This window comes from Antechinus flavipes, chromosome 6, assembly GCF_016432865.1.
Source record: "Antechinus flavipes isolate AdamAnt ecotype Samford, QLD, Australia chromosome 6, AdamAnt_v2, whole genome shotgun sequence".
Lineage (NCBI taxonomy): Eukaryota > Metazoa > Chordata > Mammalia > Dasyuromorphia > Dasyuridae > Antechinus > Antechinus flavipes.
Window position 1 is genome coordinate 170,210,789 of NC_067403.1, and position 17,772 is coordinate 170,228,560.

The 17,772-nt window shown below is 39.4% G+C and overlaps 1 protein-coding gene across 17 annotated transcripts in view; it reads right to left on the reverse strand.

The window, feature by feature from the left end:
• Positions 1-763: 763 nt before the first annotated feature.
• RUFY3 (RUN and FYVE domain containing 3) overlaps positions 764-17,772 on the reverse strand; it is a 125,160-nt gene continuing 108,151 nt past the window's right edge. For 7 of the 17 annotated variants that reach the window (XM_051964521.1, XM_051964527.1, XM_051964524.1 and 4 more), the window contains 6 exons: positions 13,800-13,919; positions 12,252-12,351; positions 8,996-9,075; positions 6,401-6,428; positions 5,186-5,254; positions 764-3,790 (listed from right to left, as the gene is read on the reverse strand). In XM_051964521.1, coding sequence (XP_051820481.1) covers positions 3,647-3,790; positions 5,186-5,254; positions 6,401-6,428; positions 8,996-9,075; positions 12,252-12,351; positions 13,800-13,919 — 541 coding nt within the window. In that variant the 3' untranslated portion in view covers positions 764-3,646. Of the gene's footprint in view, positions 3,791-5,185; positions 5,255-6,400; positions 6,429-8,995; positions 9,076-12,251; positions 12,352-13,799; positions 13,940-14,383; positions 16,860-17,772 lie in introns of those variants that run through there. The other 10 variants (XM_051964531.1, XM_051964533.1, XM_051964532.1 and 7 more) reach the window with 8 other exon arrangements.

A 17,772-nucleotide genomic window follows, 5' to 3' on the forward strand; every position in this document is an offset into this window, starting at 1 on the left:
CAAGAAGCTGCTGTGGTCACAAGTGGCCCAGTTCTCAGGTTAGAATGTGGTGGGAAAAATAGGGTCTCGGCTGTAAGTGCCCAGGCATTTAGGGAGGGACAGCATTAAGCCCAATCAGTGTTAAGTTACAGTAGTTCACACTATTCAAACTTACATGTAAAAAAGGATGGTAACTGGTCCCAGCCCAGTGAATGTGTGCTGTTTAACTATGCAGTACTTAATTATGTCAAACAAATTCACACCACTTGCAAACACGTTTATCAAAAGAATGAAGTCAAATAAGGGCCCAAACTGCATGAGAGAAATTGAGCCCATTGTCCTTTTCTATTCTGGTTATTTATTTTGAGCAAGTCTCCTGTGAGATAAATGTTATTAATTCAAAAAGGTAAGTAACCTGAGTAATCCTGTAACTTGCCCTGGCAGTCTCTTAGGATAAGTGACATAAAATATATTGGTGGAACAGTCTCTTTTGAGATAAGACCTATGTTTGGTCTAAAGATATGGTGGCCCAATAAGGGATTGTTCATACTAATCTGTCTTCAAAAATGAAATGGCTTTTCATCCTATTTATCCAAGGGCATTCTGAAGTTAAAATGATTATATAGATGAGTGAAGTGTGTGTTTGGAACATTTTACCTTCTGACCTTAGAAAAATAACAACAGTCGTATAGACTGATTCTGAAAACTCCATAGGAGGCAATTTGGTTAGCTGAGGCAGAAAAGTAACAAATGTAGCCGAAAAAAAGTCAGCCAGCCAGAAAACTTGTTCACCAAACAAATTTATTTAAGAACAAAACCCCTTCCACAATCTTCAAATGCAAGGTAGTTTAGGGGAACACGATGCCTATCCAGGACCTAAATGAATCCTCACTGTTGGGGACCTAAGATCTGACTAAGCTGAGAGTTAGGTGCCTTACTTTACATGCTGGATATACTAGACCCCAAGTGAAAACCACTCTGGAAAATTAAATGAGACTGGAATACTGAAGGGCTGAGTTCATTCTTTTAATATGCTTTAACAAATTTTTGCAGTGACACCTCTGCATTACTTCTGGCCTGGCACTGGTTTTAAAGCATTCCCCAAAATTCATCCTATTTGTACCTTAATAGATTCCTACTCTTTCTTTAGAGACCTATTATTCTAGGACCACAAAAGCCTGCTTTAATTTTTCAGGAACATTGAAAATTTTTGGATTTGCAGTCCTCAGCCAACATAATTGGTGACTGAAAAGAACAAAGCCAATTTGTTAGAAAAATATTTTTTAAAGTTTATTTTGTCAATGCAAATCTGATATTCCTAACAAACTCAGAAATAGTGGATTTAAGGGTTAGGAATAGGGCTGTTTGTAAGAATAAATAAAAATGAAACTTTTCTGCAAGAATGCACTGGAGAGATTTAATCTGGAAGAAAGTTTTTCTTTAGAAACTCGGTCAACAGGGGCAGCTAGGTAGCACAGTAGATAGAGCACCAGCCCTTTAGTCAGGAGGACCCAAGTTCATATCTGGCCTCAGACACAACACTTCCTGGCTGTGTGACCTTGGGCAAGTTACTTAACCCCAATTGCCTCGGCCAAAAAAAAAAAAAAAAAAAGTTGACTGCTTCTGTATACAAAAGCAGGAATTTTCATTTTCCTTAACTAACTCACTTGATTAGATTGTTTTAATGCATTAGCAGAGGCAGCAGCAGGTAATCTTGTACAAAATGGAACTCTTATCGGATCCATGGAGAGATGCAGGCCACCTGTTAAAAGTTACAATGGACCACAAGTTTCAGAAATGTTAGCCTTCAAGCATCTGTTGTAAATGTTAACTTGGGGGTTATTTGCTCCACAGGCAAAGGACACGACTAAACTACTATGTATTCATAATGAAAAGCAGTAATGTTAATAATCAACCAACTTCTGTTAGAAGCTTCATTTTTTGAAAAAGAAAAACCTCATTGAATAGAACCCTGAACAATGAGCTAACTGTCTCCTCTTTAGGGCCGACAGATCCCAAACACCTTGCCATTTTAAAATAACTTACTTCCCAAGAAGCCTAGACAGAAAAAGCAATCAGTAATAATCACCTAGAGAAAAAACTGCTGGGCCATAGTTTATCTTCCCTCAGGAATCTTGAATGATCAAGTAGCACTACTAATTTTCTGAGGGATTCTCTCAACAATCCTTAACACCTCACTCTTCTTCTCAGGCCCCATATTCTTTCTAGCAAACAAGCATTAAAAAAACAATTATCATTGGACTAAATTTCTTTCTCCAGAGTTTTAAGCCCAAACAGAATGTTTTGTCAGATTGCAGATGGGGCAAGAAAAACTATTCTGTCTCACAATTCTCCCATAGAGAATTTTTTATAGGGAAAACATTTCATACCTTACCTCCCTTTGCTTTTCTTTCCACCCAAGGATAGTCTCCATGTGACATGTCAAAGGGGTCTATCAATGCCAAATCCTTATTTCTGCTATTAAAACATATTTATGGTTCTAAACTAAGGGGCAGCTAGGTGGTGCAGTGGATAGAGCACCTGCCCTGAAGTCAGGAAGACCTGAGTTCAAATGTTGCCTCAAACACTTAACACTTCCTAGCTGTGTGACCCTGAGCAAGTCACTTAATCCCAACTGCCTCAGGAGGGAAAAAATACATCTAAATCTAAATTCCTGACCCCGCATAGAGAAATGGCTATTAAAACTTCACATCCCAGTAATTTCAGAGTCATTCATTCTCAGCTGTGGACTTTTGAGATCCAAGTTTAATTTATGCTTGGTTTAACCAAGACTCGTTCCCTATTCTCAAGCTAAAGTCCTTGTACTCTTGACTCTCCCTACAGTTTTTAAATTGACGCGTTTTCATTTCGCCATGGTTTCTGAACGATCCCTTTTTTACTGCCAGTCCTCTTTAACAATATTAAGAAAGAAAAGCCGGCAGTGACTGATAGTATGTGTGACACTTCACATTGAGTGAAGTTCACATCGAAGGACTTTGTATAATGTCTAACATAACAAGTGCTGAGGACACTGGAAGCAACTATTTTTTTAATCCGGGACTGACCTATTAAAATTTAAATGGGACTTCAGGGGGATGAAGTGTAGCCATGTCTCTAAAGTTATCCCCACTTTACTTTTGCTCTTGTGGCAGTTATTTAGGCCAAAAGCAGGAAGGTTTTGGTGCTAAAAGTAGATTAAATAAATTGCCACCTTGTGTTAAATACATTCAGAATATATGACTGGTATCCCTGAGGTCAAGTTCACAGTTTGAAAAGGATGGTTAGAGGAGATGGAAGAACCCAGCAGCATTATCGTTTGTTCTTCTTAGCCTGCCAATTCAACAGGTCCTAGAGGAAACTCGACTGAACGCACCCAGTTCTTTCATGGTCTGGACGTTTCCTCCGTGAAGCGGCCCTGCCTCTGTTCCTAAGCTTATCTGTCCATCTAAAGTCACCCTAGATGCTAAATAGGCTCTTGAAGGGAGGGCACTTGGAAGAGGAGACAAAGGTCAACTCAACGTTTATTTGCCATCACTTGGAAGGAGGAAAGGCAGCTCTGAGAACTTCCCTGCCTGCTCTCTGTGACTTCGGTGATTTCCCTCTCCCAACCCTGGCTGACTCGGGCCTGCCTTTGCAGGAAGAGCCTCCTCCTGTTCTGTCCCCGGCCTTACGAGGGGCTGACCGAGTACTGTCGGAGCAGGCGGTCGTGGCAAGGGTTGCAAACTCGCTCCGGGTGGATGCTGGAAGGCAGGGGCAGCTCGCGGGCTGAGCAGGCCCCGCAGAAGACACCCCCGCAGTTCTTGCACACATTCTGCAATGAAGAGGAGAGGGGTGAGTCAGGAGGCAGACAAACAGGCAGAGGGCCCCGGGGGGACTTGTGGCTCCCTGACGCCCACTCAGACCAGGAAACATTTTGTCTGGCCTAGACCTGCTACACTAGTAGTCTCAGTTGTGCCATCTGCCAATGAAAGATGCACATGTCCACCTGATAGGGATAGCAAGGAAACCCTTTATCAATTTAAAAATATGATACACGGAGGCCTTATGGATGAGTAGAAAGAGCAGTACCCCTAAGCCAGGGAGACCAGGATACGAGCCCTGCTTCTGACAGACACTGGCCATCTCTGTGACCGAAGGCAAATCATTTAACCTCTATTTCTATTTCATAAACCAAAGTTGAGCACAGATGGGCCTATCATCTAATTATTACTGATTATTTCATGTTATTTTTACTAATAGCACAGTATAAACAGGCAGTTTACCTTTTTAATTTGATATTTTAATTCATTATACCTACTTATCCCCCCTTCCATTGGGGGAATCTAATTAGGTTTATTTTTAGTTAATACTAAAATTAGTTTTCACTTCTGAGCATATCAACTAGAGGTAGGAAGAGTCAGCCTACTAGTAGGGAATGAAATATTTGCCAAGGACAATCCAGGTAAGAGTCATCATGATTGAAATATTCAATACTTTCTTCAATGATTTAAATGACATGGTGGTAAAAAAATCAACCTTCAAAAAAGACCTTCAACCTAGAACAAAGGATTGATTCTAATGAGATAAAATTTAATTGTGAAAGTCTTCCTGAATCCAATATAATGAAAATCCAATAAGCTTAACATTAATACTTGGTTTCAAAAAGTTAAAAAAAAAATCCCAAATCAATCCATGAGTACAAGTTAGGGGAACATTTGTATAAAAAGATCTGGGGTTTTATTAAATGTGAGATCGGTATCAACAGTGGTTTTGAGGCCAGCAAATTTGAGCCCCGAGCAGTAACGTAATCTCCTTGGTGTTGAGAATAGAGGTCTGGGAAGCTGGCTACGCATGGAGGGACACTCAGGGAAGCCATTAACAGGCTGGAAAAACGTCCAAGGGAGGAATGGACGAAGGACTGGGGATGCTTGAGGGCTGGAGAGCAGGTGAACACGGTCCTTGTCTTCGGGGCCTGCAGAGAAGGTTAGAGCTGTTCTTGGCAGTTGTCAGGGGAGGAGAGAGGGTGACGCAGGGCCAGATTTGGGCTTGGAGTAAGACAAATCCCAAGTATCTGATCGGCTCAACAGTGAAATGGTTTGGCCAGGAAACAGCGAGCTCCCTTTTCACAGGAAGGCTCCGAGCCACCTTCCCTCTGCGTGTCTGGGGCCTGGAGGAGCCCAGGTCGGGTGCGCATGGTGCCTTGCCCGCTGCTCTCCGAGTTTGTTACCTTGGCCGGGCTGCCCTCCTCGCGGCACAGCTGGCACCTCTGTGGCTTTCCCAACAGGGACGGCTGATCCTAAGGCACCAACACGGACAGGGGTTAGTTGTTCTTGGATCCAAGATCACATCCCTTCTCTGCCTGAGTCAACCATTCCTGCTTTGTGACGGGCTCCTATACTAGGCCTTCTCAGCCACCCAATGGGTTGCTATTAGGGGAGGCAAAGTGTATGTTAACTATTATTAACTGAGTTCATCAATCCTTTCCACTAATTAAAACAACAGGCAGGATTTCCATAGGAAAAATCTTTTAAATCAACTTGTAAACTGCACAATTCCAATTTTTAAATATTCACCTTTCCTTTTGGGTGGTATTGCCCTTTCTACAACCCCACCAGGAATGGAACCATTAAGAGACCATGATGTCTTTTATGTACTAATACTTCATAAATCCCTTGCAATATATCAGGCATGGCAGCCCCATCTCACTCTGGGGTACATGCTCCAGGTCAGAAATTGAATCAGGCCACATAGATCTATTCTTTTCTAAAGCAAAATGCATGATAACCGTTTTAATGACTTCTCATAATGGCAATATAACAAATCTCTCTCCATCATTCAAATAGGCAAGTAAATGACAATATAAAGCATTAAATGTTATGTGTTTATTATATTATTAATTTATTACTTTTCAGTTGCCTGACTTTGTGACTGTATTTGGGGGGTTTCTTGTCAGACACTGGACTGCTTTGCCATTTCCTTCTCCAACTCGTTTTATACGCAACCGTGGCAGACTGGGTTAAGTGACTTGCCAAGGGTCACACAGCTAGTGAGTGTCTTGAGGCCGGATTTGACCTCAGCATGAGTCTCCCTGACTCCGGGCCTGGCGCTCGATGCACTGCGCCACCTAGCTGCCCCCATATTATTTTTAAGTAAATAATTTAAATAGCAAATGCTAAATAGTAAGTGTTCAAGTGGCTCAAGTGGCACAAACCAGTGAAATCCTCAGGGTTAACGGGCCACTTCTAGCAGGTCTGAGAGAGGCATTTTGCTTCATTCGGCTAACGTCCCTGACGTGGGGCAGCGGCAGTGGTCCCCGTGGTGGGCTGCAGTCTGTGTCCCCCTCCCACCCTAGTTTGCCTCCTGGCTGGCTCTAGTCCAGCCCACTTCAGATTTTAGCCAGAGTTGTGAAGGGCTCTTCATGGTCAAGAAATAAATGGGTTACCTGCTGATCATCAGAGTGAGGCTGCAGTCTAGAAAGGAAGAAACCCAAAGGGGAGTTAGCGCAACTTTGTTCACAGCAAGATAGCAGAGAAAAGCTGAGAAATGAGATGCTCGAAATTCAGGAGACAGGACCATGGTTCCTTCAGGCTAACCTCACCCACAGAGAAGCAACACACACACCCATATTCCACCTTTCAATCTGAGTTAATGGCCTACTCCCTTTCTACTGGCAACAATTTTAATCTTATCTTTCTCTCCCAATGGCAAGTTTTCTGTAGAATCATGGAACATTAAACTGGGAGAGAGGTTAGAGATCATTTGCTCCAATTCCCCTGAGGCCAGAGCACTCCAATGATCTAGTTCCAGCCCAGTAGCCAATTAGTGGCAAAGCCAGGATTAGAATTTGAGGCTCCTAACTTGATTACTAAGATTCTAGATTAAGGGGACTGACTTTTTTTACTTCCCTGGGGAGGCAAACACAAGGTCCCACTGAACAAGTCATCTTGGATACTGTTTTTTTCTGTTGACAAAGGATATAGAAAAGAATGAGATCTAGCACCATAGATAAGAGGTGGGGGATAGAAGGAAGAAAGGAGAATATTGAAATAATTGGATAAAAAAAATGGAATTTTAGGGTGAATTACTTAATCTGAAAAGATGGTCATCAAATTTTCTATTACCAGCTATCCTATTCCTCCAACTTCCATCCTAAAAATGTCAATCCTAGTGCATCAGCATATAATTTTCTCTGAAATAAAAATTTTCATCCCACTAAAGCTATTTTATTTGCCTCATGAAGTGGGGGGGGGGTGGGTGGAGTGGGGGGAAGCAATGAAACAATCAACCCAACTTGGTCTTTGAGGGGATTCTTAAATCCCAGTTCTTCTAAGGTTAACAAATGCACTTTCAGAACAATAAGTGAAATCTCATCAAGACCCTTCCCAAGGTTTTTATGAAAACATTCTGATGTTGTCTAACCTCAAAAGAAAAAAATAGAAAGCATTTCATTAGAAAAGAACTGAAACCTTGCTCACCAATAATTTTAAGAACCAGTAATGGGGATGAACTTGGATTATAATCTTTGACCAACTCTAGTGGAAATTTAGAAAGTTTTAGCTTTTTCTAACTTGGCTAAATCTAAGGAGAACCAGCAACTCTATGAGTAATGCCAATTCCATTACCCCCAGGAAAACTGGGCAGGTTCTAGGATCACTGGGGCTAGAGGCAGGCCCCCAAACACTACCTAGCTGTGTGACCCGGGGCAAGTCATGGAACCTGCTTGCCTCAGTTTCCTCCATTGTAAAACGAGATAATAGTGTCTGCCCTTCAGGGTGGATGGGAATATCAAATGAGCTCCTATTGTAAAGAGCCTGGCCCGTAACAGGTGTTCAATGCTAGGTATTATGACTATTATTATTATTACTGAAGTTCTCAGCCAGATCGGACCTTAATATGGATATCCTTATCTTGGCCTTGGCCCCACTTTGAGTCCCCTTGGGATTCCAGATAGAATAAAGGCCTTTCTGAATTCCTTCTCAATTATGCACTCCTCATTGCTTCAGAGGACAGGGTAAGATGAAGCCAAAGAGACAGATTTGGGGCTAGTGTTAAGGACTCTAGAATCAGTCTGGGCTATGAGAGAACAAAGGATACTTGGAGAAACATCATGTGTTTGATTGATTATTCACACAATGAAATTCTACAGATTAAAGGGGAGGGAGGGAGGGAGGAAGGGAGAGAGAGAAAGAGGGAGAGAAAGAGGGAGAAGGAGAGGGAGAGGGAGAGGAGAGGGAGAGGGAGAGAGAGAGAGAGAGAGAGAGAAGGAATAAGGGAAGGAAAAAGAGAGAGGAAAGAAGAGAAGGAAGGAGACAGAATAAGTACCCTATAACTTTGTCCTGCCTTTTGCCTTGTTTTTATTTTCATGACTGGCCCAGGGGCTCCCAAAGCCCACTTACAGTTTCTAAGTTTTCTTATAGAACATAGAACAGTCATGAAAAGCTGCCCTTGCTCTCTCCTCCCCACCAAGAGAAAACGATTATGCCTTTTGGTTGAACTAGATGGAAAGCCAAGAAAACAGAAGCAGCCTAGACCTTCTAGAAAGCTAAAAAGGAGGTGGGGAAGGGGAGCCACAGCCCGAGCACTGGCCCGCTGACCACATTAGAGCAGCTGTGTGTCTCAGACGAATTCCTTCACCTAAAGGCACAAGTGTCAGGCTCGGAGATCTGTGACCCTGTGGGCCCCAAACGGTCCTGAGAAGTTCCATCCTGACACCAGCTGAAGGTCCTTGAAGAGTTCTTTGGGGATAGCATAAAAATAAGCCCAGAAGCAGGGGAGGGGGGGGGGGTAGCCAGGTGGCCTTCTTGTCTCTTACAACCACAAAGAGGTGGTTGGTATGAGTGAGTACTGAGGCCTGGGGACCAGCTCTCGCCATTCTCTTGAGTTTGTTATTTAATTCCCACATCTCCAAAATAATTTTCTGGCTTATAAACATCTGCAGAAAGGTCAGATCTCAGTTTATTGCAAGAAAAACTATGAATAGCCCCCGCCTTCCATCCCAAACCCCCATTAGACAAAAGTTTTATAATTTAGTCAATACTTGGTAGGGAGAATTGTGTGGCCTTCTTCCAAGGGCTTTTTTAGTTTATCATTTTCCTCTTGGATTTTATGCTTCCCGTCCTGCCAAAAGAAAATAGCCAGTTTACCAATTAATCAGGACAGTACACAGTGATGTCGCAGACCTCTTTTACTTGTCCCCTATGTCTTTTAATCTGAATGTGAATTCAATCATCTTAGGACAGAAATCCAAAATCCAAAAGTGAAATCTCCAGAGCAGAGAGCAACCTACACTTGAGTTCATCCGTGACTATATCCTGAGAAATGCTATCACAACACTGAACAATCAACCCTAACTGAGCTGCTGAATGGAGGGAGAAAATATGGACCATCCGAGGAGTAAAAGTATAAGGTAATTTACAAAGCAATGGGAGCTGGAGTGCAGAAAGAGGCAGGGCAAGTGGGGGGATTCGGCAAGGCCTCTTAGAGAAAGTGTCATTTGTCTGACATCATTCGACAGAGAGCTACAATTATTTGCCATCATCCTGCTTCCCTTTCCGTTCTTATACTTATATACCTGGGGTGGTTCCCTTTTGATAAATAGGAGGGCTCAGTAATAAAAAGTTCCAATTTTTTTTTTTTTTTCAAAAACACTGGGAGCATAAGTCAAGATGTACATGCCCGGGGGGAGCTTGCAGAACTTCTATGCTTTTGGATCCCTAAAGTTTATAGTTTTTTCTAACTTGTTAACAAATTCTTCAGCAAAATATATTTCAGAATCGACTATCCCAATCTGTGCTCTGAATTCTTCCCTTCTCTATCAGGAGGTGGGGTTAGTATGTTTAGTCATGAGTTCCCTGGAATCAGGGTTAGTCAATGTGCTACTCTGGCCTCTGAAACCTTTCTAAGTTGATCATCATCGCAGTATTTCTATTACTGGGCACAAGGTTCTCTTGGTTCTGCTTACTTTACTTTACATCCATTCATACAAGTCTTTCTAGGTTTCTGAAACTATCCCTTCATTTTTTTTTCCAGCACAAGAGTATTCTATCACCTTTATATACCATAATTTGTTCAGCCATTTCCTAAATCATGCACAGACTTTTAAGTCTTTACCGCCACACATACACACAAAAATCCGTTTTAATGTATTTTTGTCTCTTTATAATGTGAGATAATATTCACTTTTGCTGGTTAGTCATTGCTTGTTACAAGGCTATATCTTCTGCCTTGCCTGCAGATTCTAAGATATTTGAGTGATTTTCCTTTATGATTTCTTGAAAGAGGAAGTCTAGGTTCTTTTTTGTTTGGGCATAGCTGTCAAGTAGTCTAATGATTCATCAATTATCTAGCCTTGATTTATTTTCCAAATTAATTGTTTTGCTCTGAAATACCTTACATTTCCACGCTCTCTCTTTTTGTGTGTGTATGTGTGCTGAGGCAATTGAGTTAAGTGATTTGCCCAGGGTCACACAGCTAGGAAGAGTTAAGTATCTGAGGCTAGATTTGAACTCAGGTCCTCCTGACTTCAGGGCTGGTGCTCTATCCAGTGCCGTACCTAGCTGCCCCATTTCCCCTCTTTTTAAAAAAAGTCTTTTGACTTTGTTTAAATATTTCTCATTTCATGAAGTCATTAACTTCTCTTTGGCTCATTTTCATACTTAGGCAGTTTGCCATTCAGGGCAGATTTTGTATTTCTAGGGCCAAGCTTTTCCTCTTCTAATTTTTTCCCCATAACTCTCATTTCTTTTATTTTTCTCTAGCATTCTCATTTCATTAATAAAAAATTAAACTCTTTCAAAAAAATTCTCGCTTCTGATGGCATACTTAGAGATTCCCAGAGAAACAACTGAAAAACTACTAGAAACAATTCACATCTTTAGCAAAGTTGCAGGACACAAAATAAACCCACATAAATCATCAGCATTTCTATATGTTACCAACAAAGTCCAGCAGCAAGAAATACAAAAATAAATCTGTAGATTAAATAAAATATTTAGGAACCTACCTACCAAGACAAAGTCAGGAATTATATGAACACAATTACAAAACATTTTCCACACAAATAAAGTTAGATCTAATCAATTGGAAGAATATCAAGTGCTTGTGGGTTGGCCAAGTGTTATAATAAAAATGACAATTCTACTTAAATTAATCTACTTATTCAGTGCCATACCAATCAAACTGCCAAAAAATTACTTTATAGAGCTAGACAAAAAATAACAAAGTTTATCTGTTAGAACAAAAGGTCAAGAATTTCAAGGGAATTAATGAAAAAAAATGCAAATGAATATGGCCTAGAAATTATAATAATAAAGCAGCAGTAATCAAAGCCATTTGATACTGGCTAAGGAGAGTAGTCCAACAGTGGAATAAGTTAGGTTCATAAGACCCAACAGTCAATTACTATAGTAATCTAGTGTTTGATAAACCTAAGGATTCTAGCTTCTGGATAAGAACTTACTATTTGACAAAAATTGCTGGGAAAATTGGAAAATAATATGGCAGAAACTAGGCATAGTTTCTATGCCTGCTTAACACCATATACTAAGATAAAGTCAAAATGGATTCACGATTTAGACATAAAGAGTCTAATTAGCCTCTAATTAGAGCAAATAAAAATAGGATAGTCTACATTTCAGATCTGTGGAGAAGGAAGGAATTTGTAGCCACATTATGAAAAACAAAATGAATAATTTTGATTAAAAAAATTTTTGTACAAACAAAAGCAATGCAGACAAGTTTAGAAGAGAAGAAAACCAAGGGAAAATTTTTACATTCAATGTTTCTAACAAAGGCCTCATTTCTAAAATATAGAGAATTATCCGATGGCTTGGGGAAGGGAAAAAGAAGGAAGGGAAGGAAAAAAAATCTGGAACTCAAAAATCTTACCAAAGTGATTATTAAAAATTATCTTTATAAATGATTGGAAAAAAATATTATTAAGTAAATAAAAATGGATCACACTTTGGGGAGAAAAATAAATACTATATTTCTGAAGACACAGTTCTCTAAATGTCCCAAAGTTTGAAAGTTCCACAACATTCCTGGTTTCATGATAGAGAGAAAGAGAGGACCCAGATAGGAATGGGATAATTCTTCATGAAAAGATTCTGAAGGGTTGCCTTCATACTCACGGCAAGAAAAAAGTTGACGACCCTGACTAGACACGCTGTACTCTCAATTTCCCTTTCAACTCTCTGGACTCTCCTCATCCTCACAGAGAGATTGTTAAAAAAGGCTAAACTTACGTGTTTAGCTAAAAAGCTAAAACATGAAGCTATCACTACAGGGATTACCATTTTGGGTACTGGCTTTGGTGAGACTTTCTCTGGACAACGTTGACTACTTTGTAATCTTCTTTCTCTTTCCTGTTTCAGCTCTTGCTCAAGCTGGTTCCTGGTAGAAAAGGAGAAAAAGGTTAGGATAAGAAGACTGGGTTTCTGCAGCTCAACAAATCGTGTTCATTAAAAAAAAAAAAAAAAAAAAAAACCCAAAACCAAAACCTAAAGATCATATTCACCTAACAAACTACACTCCAATTTCTTCTTCCATCTTTTTTTTCTACAATGAAAAAGAGTCTTCCCCTTAACATTCACATAGTTTAAAAATGAATTCTCTCCTTAGAGGGAGAAATTTATTATTTAGAAATGATGTGTTGAGGGCATTGGAAATAAACAAATCCATTCAAGCGTATCCTAGGATTTAGACCAAAAAAAAAAAAATTCTTAGTGCTAAAAAAGTGTATTGATTCTTTCTCTCAAATTGTGATTAGTACAATGAGTTTGCCATTAGCTACTTTTGCCTAATCATAGATTCTAAGGAGGAAAAAGTGATCAGAGACATATTAATAAATTTGTGAGAAACTTCTATAACTAATAGGAAACAACAAAATATTTACTGAACATTTAATCTTTCTTTAATGATCCAAAAGCCATTTGAAGGATCTCAAAGGGTTTTAGGGCTGCCACTAAACATCACCATGGGATAAAAAATGCAGAAGGTAAAGAAGCTTATCACTCAAGGGTTTTTAACACTAAAAAGAATAGACATGTCATCTGATGCAAAAAAATATATAGTTTATTTGTGATAAAAATCTTCATCTCACTATCTTTACTTTCTTTGGATTCTTATGGATTAAAATAAAATGTGCTGTGTTAATAAATGAAACTCAGTCTTTTGAGATATTATTAAATTTTCAGTCTTTAGTGTTAAATGGTGAATACAACCTTTCAAATAAATTTAATTACTATATTTCATCATGACTGGTTTCTTTTGTTAACCTATATATTTGAATTTTATTATTTTTGCAATATTCTGAGGTCTACAGATTTAACCAAATCACTAAGTTGGAGAGTTGGAATCATGACAGACACACATACACAAATTTGAGGATAAGAGCATATCTTATATATAACAGCATGTAGACCTTTTGATAAGAAAATAGCATTTATATCACTAAAAATTTTTTTTCTTAAAGAAATTTCTCCCCAAGAATTATATATCAAATACCCCAAATTAATTGTGTAGTTTGTAGCCCTGACCACAGGCAAAAGCTGAGACTCCCACTGTATTCTCATGTACATCTGACATATTTTTGGTTCTAGGAATATAAATAATTTGGCCATTTTTTACCCTTGTTTTCTTATATCTTTGCTTTCCATCGCTGTTGGCTAGATGCTAGATGAACAAAGAATACTGAAATCTTCTGAACTTGGAGAAAGAGCCTCCATTGCTCCCCGAACTGGACTGCACCCTCCTTCCATCTTCCCCTGACTCCCACTACCTTACCACTGACCTCCCATGGACCACCCTTCCAACCCATGACTCCAGATCCCTCTCTTCACCGCTGCCTGAGGAGTGCCTCCACTTCCAGCTGCAAACTGTTGATCTTGTCCCCAAAGTCCTGCTTGAAAAGGCGGTTGTCCTCCTCAGCAGACTGGCGGCCTCGCTCAGCCTGGCGCAATCTGGATGTGAGCCACATGAACTTAGATAAAAAACAAAAGCCATGGTGGGGAGGAAGACCAAGCACAGACCACAAAATAAAAAAACAACCCAGAGAGAGGGAAGGAGAGAAACAGAGAGTAGAAAAGGACTAGAAAGAAAAGAGGAGGAAGGGAGAGGGAAGAGAGGAGAAAAAGAAAGAAAAATAGAGAGAGAAAAGGGAAGGGAGAAGGAGAGAGAAAAGAAGAGGAGGAAGAAGAGGAAAGAGAAAAAGACAGAGAAGGAAAGAGGAGAAAGAAATCAGGAAAGAGAAAGAAAGAAGAAGGGAGGAGGAGGGAGAAAGAGAGAAAAGAAAGACAGAACAAGGTCAGGAGTCACAGAAGGGAATAAAGGATAAGTTATGGGTAAAATGAAAATAAAACAATGGGGAAGACGAAAAAACATTCTGAAGAAAGCAAGATATAGGTGAACCAGGCAGAAGAGAAACTGATTTTCCAAGAATTTTTTTATTCTATTACTACATTTTACAGCCATTAGATGATCAACAACAAAACATCACTTTAAAAAAATCCATATCCAAAGCAAACCTCAAATACACAGTAAAGTCAAATCTAAATTTGTTGTTTTGTTAATTTATTGTCTATTATGGTTCTATGTTACATTTCAGCTTTACAAGTGTAGGTAGAACTTGCAACACTAGGCGGCCCTCCTTAGACACTCCCACACCTAGATCCCAATCATCACACCTGGGGTTAACTTTACTGGCCATTCTATGTCAAAAACCTATAGGGCTGAGAGATAATTATATAAAGAAAGGTTCCGTCAGGAAGCTTGTTCTTTCACTGAAAAGGAAAACCCTTTTTTCACCCCTTAGAGCCTCTCCAGACCCTCTGATGAAGGCTTTTATTCTCCATTGGCCACAACTTGGACCTGAAGGGCACTGACTGAGGAGAGGTATCAGAGAGCCTATGCAATGACTGACTGAGCCAAATGCCCATCACCTTGGAAGGTTCACATGAAATAGTCTGTACTTTCAATGCTTTCTCTTCCTTGACTCCACTCCCCCCAATACTATACACTTCAAACTGAAGCTAATTTAAATTCACCACAAAAGGCTGAAGAGGACAACTAAGGAAATGAGTTTTATTGTAGTATCTAACCACCCCCCAAAAAAAAACACCCCCAAAAAACCAAAAAAAAAAAAAAAACCCAAAACTACAGGGATGAAATAAAATAAACTCAAGACCAAAGGCTCTCTCCCCCCAGAGGATCCTTCCCTTTCAATTGATACAACCACAAGTTTATGCCCATGGAATAACCTATGGGCCAAAACACTGGGGCATAAAAGAGCCTTTTCCCAATCCCCAAAGGGAGTTGAAATGCCCCAGACAAGGACTTCTTTTGTATTCTAGCTCTGTACAGCTCTCACTTTACATTCAGCAAAATCGGGCCAAGAAAAAATGTCACCAATACCGGCTGAAGGAATAAAACACCTACAAAAAGCCCACCCTAGAACTCAAACCACATTTCTCAAAGCATTCTGTTTATAGGATTATTAGAAATAAAAAAAGGGCCTTGGTCTGTGATCTTTTTAACATCAGAAGAGATCTGTTAATGTTCTTTGTGGAAACCTACTGGGAGTGGGGAGATTCTCCCACCTCCATCCCTGGTTAATAAACTTGGAAAAATGCAGGTTAGTGTTAAAACTCTGCAATTCCTTTTTTTCCTGTGTTAACATCTGAAATGTTTGCCTAACAGGAACTTTTGTTAATTTGCCAGGAACCCTAGCAAATTTCTATTTTTAATAGGTGACAGAAATTCAAAAGCAAAAAAGTAAGAAATATCTGATTGAAAGGCAGCAATGTCATTTCCCCTATAATTTGCCAGCTACTCTGAGACAAGGACTGGTGGCTTAATGGCCCTTCTTGAGGCTACAGTGGTCCTCCTGAGCACAGGAGAAATAGCAGAGAGAGTCTGTAGCCTGCCCCTTTCCTGGAAGAGGAGAATTCTGGTAAAAAACCCCCTCCATGGGATTCCTAAAGAAAGGAAAAACTGCGGTATTTCTAGAGGGAAGAGAGGTAGAAGGTGAGGCAAAGGTAAGAAGGGACTTATTGAAATTTCCATGTTCACGTTACTCTAAGACACCTAAGCTATGACAGCTTGTCTCTAAGCATTGTAAAGGAATGTTAAGGATGCTCTCCTTTTGTTTGTTTGAAGTCACTAAGGCAAAAGAGTTGCGAGCAGTCTTAGTTATGGAGGACAGGACTGTGGTGAGATATCTTACTCTTACTTGATTAAAGGTGATAAACAAAAAGCAAAAGCATAATGATTTAGGACACACGCACACACACGCACACGCACACACACACAACTAGTCCCAGAAACACTCGAGGCTCCAAATTCTCTATCTCTTATTTCATGACAAATGATGGGATGGGAGAACAGAGAAGATGAGTCGGGTTGTCCATGACCTGGCCTACCGCTCCTGACATGAACGCTGCACCCAGGATCTGATAACATTAGAGACTGTGTTGTCGGTGAAGTGCATCAACAGTATACATACAGTCTCCAATTCCTTATGCCTTATTTTGTTGGTTTTTATTTTGGTGTGTTTATTTACTGGCCAACTCAGATGTCGTTTAACAAAGTTTATTGACAAATAATCAGGGAACTTATACCAAATTTTCTAGTTGTGGAAAAAAAAAAAAAAGAAGAGAAAGAAAACCCAACCCAAAAAATTTTTAAAAATTCGATAAATCCCAAGTCAAGTTTGGATGACATTTTTACATAGGAGCTCCAAGTTTAAACTTATAACAAATTCTCCAATTTCCCTCATTTGCAACTAAGTTGTGTTGTGAGAGTTGTGAGGTGACCAGCTGCAAAATCCCTAATGATGATGCTTTGGAATCAGCTTACTGGCTGCACAATTTAAGGTTTTTGCCTGTTTCACCAAATCCTTTTCACTGGATTAGGAACAAATCATAATGAAAATGGAAGAGAAAAGGGAATATGAAAACGGACAAAAAAAGGGAAGAGGAAAAAAGATCAAGTCAGCTTAGCATTAGATGGAAACTTTCTTGTTATTCAGCTTCATCTGCTACATACCAGACCAAAATTGATAGGATTCAATAATTCAAGGCTATAAGATACTAAAAAAAAAAAATCAATCTGGTTACAAATCATATCCAGAAGCATCTTGTTGGTGAGCATTCAATTCCAAAGGATTTTCTTGATCTTCATGCCACTCACATTATGTGTTTCAAATTTCTCTACCAATTTGGGACTATTAGTTAAATACCAATGCTATATAAATCAACGGTCTCCAAAGTGGGGACAAATAAGACAACCCACTACCATGTGGGAAAGAAAATGTTAGAGCTTCTATTTTTTTTTTAAATTTAAAAGGACAACTCCCCCTTATTATTATTATTCTATACAGATATTTAATAAATTGACCCTAGTGACACTTTCAGTTTGTATGTCAGATGGTCATGTTTCATAAATTTAGTATACAAGGTAATAGGTAGGAAGAGTGAGATTTCCATAAGCAAAAGGGATCACCAGTAGTTCATTTATTTGACTATAGCATACTCTTAACATACCAATAAACATTTTACAATGTGAGAGTTAATTCACTCCCACAAGAATAAGATGGATTTTTATAAAAATGGTAATTTGAATGGTTAGTTTGAAAAATCTATTCAGAGTGATGGCTTGAAAGAAACTGAGTAAACTTTCTATCGTGATTAATAAACAGCTGGAAAATAGAGAGAAAAGAAGATGGAGGCATTTTCTTTCCTGATAAAACTATATTTATCTTTATGTTTCTAAGATGATGAAAAAGAATCTTAAGAAATTTTATTTATTTAGTATCTT